Source organism: Asparagus officinalis, chromosome 3 (genome assembly GCF_001876935.1).
Source record: "Asparagus officinalis chromosome 3, Aspof.V1, whole genome shotgun sequence".
Classification (NCBI taxonomy): Eukaryota; Viridiplantae; Streptophyta; class Magnoliopsida; order Asparagales; family Asparagaceae; genus Asparagus; species Asparagus officinalis.
Window position 1 is genome coordinate 2,471,370 of NC_033796.1, and position 4,676 is coordinate 2,476,045.

The following is a 4,676-nucleotide window of genomic DNA, read 5'->3' on the forward strand; positions in this document are numbered from 1 at the left end:
AATTAAGTACAAGATGAACCTAGCCACATTTCTAGCACAGGGAGGAGTGGAGATTCCTACACAGTCCTTTTTGCTTTCCTAATTCCTATCCCATTCTCTCAAAAAGATTCCTACTGACATTCCCGAGCGCTTTGCAAATTTGCAGGCAACGTACGCTCCCTCCCTTCAAATCAATTAGTTACAAGTTCAAAATTAATTCAAAAATAATCCAGAAACACTCTGAATAAACGTGCACATGGATAACAAATTTAATTAAGGTGTCTTTATTTCAATGTGTATATATTTAAAGCCTTGTACAAAATCCAAATGCATGCAAATTGATTACCGCCTTGAAGGTCATCGAATTCCAGCTATAGGACACACAACACGTTAATTAACTTATATATGTTGCTGTATCCAGAATTAATATAGCTAACTAGGTTATATAACTATACTCAATATCAGAAGGAATATTTGTGATCGATCAGAGGGCTAGGTACCATTTCTACTGTCAAATGGGACAGAGTGAATCCAAATTCGTCGCCATCGATCGATGAGCCTCGTGCGCCACAGGATGCCTCGTGGGCATTATTGCATAATTGGGGAATATATATCTTAGACATCGTACGTGGAGATAGAGATACTTGTGACCACTTGGTGCAAGAAGTTAATAGATATTGGGCCACCATTATAATCACCAACCACATGTTTCATCAACAGATAAAAGTCTATAAACCATCGTACATCACAGGAATTTATTTGGGGCAAAATGGTCAAAAACATTCACTCAAGGGCCTATCTGCAAAAATAACAATAGAGGGGCAGCAAGTTCAAAACAACAATACTGAACGGGTATACCCGCAATTAAAATCTCTGGATCGGTGGATCTCTCGATCACAGATTCCAACAGACAACTATTTAAAAACAGACATGTTTCATCACACATCACAGGAATTTATTTGGAAATCAAAAGGAGAAGAAAACACGCAGTACAACTATTCAAAAAACAGAACACAGTCAGTAGGAGGGAACAAACAATCCACCACCATCAGTCTTGAGTCATAAACATAGATACATCCACCCACTCGTCCTCGTCCACCCATTTCCAGTCAGCCACATGCTTCAGATATTTACACAAGCATCACAACCCACTTCCACGTTAGCATCAACTTAACAAACCTCAGTTTCAAACTTGAGGCAGATACCCATACTAAACAACTCCTGAAACAGCAGTTTCGCACCATACGGTACGTTAATCCTCACGACGTTCTCCCCCGATTTGAAGAAACCACAATAAGGCCCCCGTATCTTCCCGTTGCTGACAACTCGCTGGATCACATTAGCGAAACGGCTGCAGGTGCGACATACATGCATCTGGGAGAAGTCACTGAGCGTAAACTAGGGGTGAGCACGGTTCGGTTCAAACCGAAAAAACCGACCGAACCGACCCGAACCGACCCGAAAAAAGCGGTTTTATGAGTAAGGCGGTTCGGGTCGGGTTGACAATTTTTTAAACCGACCCGAACCGAACCAACCGAATATATTTGTGCCTTTGATTTGTGAGTTTATTACTGTGTTCGATCACCATGAATAGCAGTTGTAGGGAATTAATTCATACATAACCAATGTTCTAATGAGTCAGCTCCTTTTTTTGTCTCCACAAAGACCAAAGTCAAAGCTTGCTACACAAAGACAAAGCAAGTCCGTTACTAAAAAATTACAACGTCAGAGTCTAGTATTTAATCCAAAAGGACAAGTTACTTCACTTAAAAACAGTATACATACATGAGCAAGAATAATAAATTGAAGTGAAGTTAAAAAATAAATACATGCTGGCATAGGGTAATAAGAATATATAAAAGATAAATTGAAGTGAAGTTATACTTGATAAAGTTAGAACCGAACAAACCGAACCGAACCGCACCGAACCGATTTGTAATGATTCGGTTCGGTTTTGAATTGTAGATGGTTCGGTTCGGTTGTTCAAATTTTGGTAAAAACCGACCCGAACCGAACCGTGCTCACCCCTAGCGTAAACAGACGCTCATGCAAAATGGTATTATGCTTGAATGCATAAGTTGGATGCTAGGAATAGTTGTATTATGTCAGATGTTATATGCAATGCAACCGAATACAAAACCCAAATTTGAATCCAACAAACCATGATTCAGGGTAATGAAGAACTTCGGTAACTCTGAGTTCGATTCAACAACATAAAGACATTGGTCACTTTGAATCAGAATTACACAATATAAGAGTTGAGTGTTATTGTAAAGTAAATCCCAGGATATCCGCAACATTCAGAGAACTGTAAGCTGAAATGAACAGATCATTTGTAACATTATTAACTAAATAACTATTCTTTGATGGATACTCACTGCGCCAAGATACCTAAGCTACGTAACCTGCTTGCTTTGCTTTATCAGACAGGTGGGAAAAGTACAACAAGTTATGTATGTGAATAACATTGTGTAGGTACAAAAGACTGCGAGCCTAAATAATCAATGACAAGCAGTTAAACAAGATAATTCATACTATTATGTAAACAATAACATAATGTCATAATATATTCAAAGAATTTACACCTCGAAGACGCAAACTTATGATCCAGGTTTCAGATTTAACGAGAGAGAAGCTGATTTAATTCAACATTGTATGTGAGAGATTCCAGCACCTTTCACGTGTCATCGAAAGGTGAGCATAAGATTTAATTACTGTGGAACCAATGAGACCACTTGAACAGGAAATATATGCATTAATTTTAAACATCTAACATCAATATTTCAATAATTCAAATCTGACACCCAAAGCTTAGGGTAAGGTGATGGGTTGCTGTTCTATAATAATTATCAAGCAATCTTAACACTTAACATCCACACACACACCCCAACACTCACCTTGGAATTTAAGGATACAAGGAGACGAAGGATAACTTCTGTAAAGAAACATATTCAAATTGCCAAAAACATATTCAGATACGAAGAGACGAGCTAATATAGAAACTAAGCTAATCACTCTCTTTTCCCAGACGTGTAAGAAGAATTCTGAGCCTAAAACCCTTCAGCATCGGTAACATATATTTTGATAAGCACGCAGTTTGAAATGAAAATAATCTGTAAGACAGTAACAACTATGGAGATATTTTAATAATTCACATCTCAATCGATTATAGTAATGAAAAGCTGGACTAAGCTGCCCCTGCCAGCCATTGTTGATCCCTCACTAAGAAACAGCAAAAAGAAAGAGAAGGAAATGAAAGAACAAAAAAAAAGTATTGAAGACACGTGAGCATACATGCATTGATGAAAACATTATGAATAGAGCTAAACGTGATATGAATAAGTAGAAACAAGGACAAGGCTCTCATACATATTTAAGTTAAGCAGATTGGTGGAATCCTAAGGAAAATACAAGTGACTAGTAACCCGTGAGTCATCATATGTATGATTAAGTACAAGCACTGAATGTTGTTGATGAATATGGAAGGGGCAAAATTACCTTTTCTGCTCCTTTAACTATAAAGTAACCCCCAGAATCATATAAACAATCACTTTTATCCAGTGTATCAAGCCAGCACAATTTTGATTTCACCATCACTGGCATGCTTCCTATGGTAATCTCCTTCTTGTCATCGCTCAATACCCTTTTACAGATGTGTGAATCTTTTCCAGTTTTAGCCTTGTCACTCTTCTCTAGTATGTAGACCTGAAGAAAAAAGATGCAAAGCTTCCAATAAGATGATGAAAACCATAGAGCCAGTACATACTATGAAGAATTAAAGCAGGTTGTATGTTGTAATCCCTTGAATATAGATGTTAGTATCTATCATAATTAAATTCTTCAATATACAATCTCTGGCTCAAAGGAAAACTGTCGCATCAAAGTAACATCAAGGACTAGACTAGGTTCAATAATATGTCTAATATTGTTTTAGTATTAGCTGGCATCATGCCACACCATATGTGTGTTTTTCTATTGAATCACCCGCTTACATATTTTTCTATGTGCAGCAAACTGCTCACTAATAGAATGTTTTTAGTTCCTTAGGACCCTAGCAGATACATATAGTAGTATCTGCTATAAACAATCTTGTCCATTTTATGTGTATTCATGTATATGTGCTGCTTTGAATTCATGGAGTAACATTGATTCTTGATAAACATGAAATATCATTACAGAACTGAAAGAAGAAAAGGTTTATCTGAATATAAGAATGACAAATAATGTATAGTTCTTATAGCATGTGAATGCAATCTACATACCTGAACCCTTACTTCCACTTTTAATTTCGACGAGTAGGTCATATTTTGCAGCCGGGCATGCTTAGGCAACAATTTTAATTCTTCTGTCTCCTGACCACTTCTTTCGGTCCAAAAAGTTGGCTTTCCGAGCCTGACCTTTCCATAAGTGATAGTGGCATGCTGCCAATCTCCTCCTCCACCCTTGGATGGATCATAGCCTGGTTCCACGACTACTTCACCCAAAGAATCAAAAATCTCCTGGAGCCCACTTGTTATGAATTGATTGAAGGAGTTAATCTGATGATTTATCAAGCCAAACTCACTAAAGAAGGCTCGTGCTGCATCTTTGCAGAACCTTTCCAGTGTTTCTTCTTTTAAATCAAGATATTGGGTTACACAGTCTGGGGAATCAACATCCATAGTGTCCTTCTCCTCATTTTCGATAATCCAATTCCA

The 4,676-nt window shown here is 37.5% G+C and overlaps 1 protein-coding gene across 2 annotated transcripts; it reads right to left on the reverse strand.

Annotated features, from left to right (window-relative positions):
- On the reverse strand, positions 1,008-4,670 carry LOC109832625 (DNA-directed RNA polymerases IV and V subunit 2-like). 2 transcript variants are annotated; one of them, XM_020400002.1, is made up of 3 exons: positions 4,242-4,670; positions 3,478-3,684; positions 1,008-1,353 (listed from the first exon to the last, which is right to left on the reverse strand). In XM_020400002.1, exons 1-3 carry the CDS (start codon positions 4,638-4,640, stop codon positions 1,150-1,152), a joined length of 810 nt encoding a protein of 269 aa, XP_020255591.1. In that variant the 5' UTR covers positions 4,641-4,670; the 3' UTR covers positions 1,008-1,149. The 2 variants fall into 2 exon arrangements, with proteins under 2 accessions (XP_020255591.1, XP_020255592.1); XM_020400003.1 differs by lacking the exon at positions 1,008-1,353 and adding an exon at positions 1,471-1,661.

Bases quoted from the DNA above. Each gene is read 5' to 3' on its own strand.
- LOC109832625 (XM_020400002.1), bottom strand. From the start codon at position 4,640: ATGGATGTTGATTCCCCAGACTGTGTAACCCAATATCTTGATTTAAAA. The intron at 3,685-4,241 runs GTATGTAGATTG...TTTTTTCTTCAG, and splicing joins AAGTGGAAGTAAGGGTTCAG to GTCTACATACTAGAGAAGAG. The intron at 1,354-3,477 runs GTAATTTTGCCC...GACTTCTCCCAG, and splicing joins TAGTTAAAGGAGCAGAAAAG to ATGCATGTATGTCGCACCTG.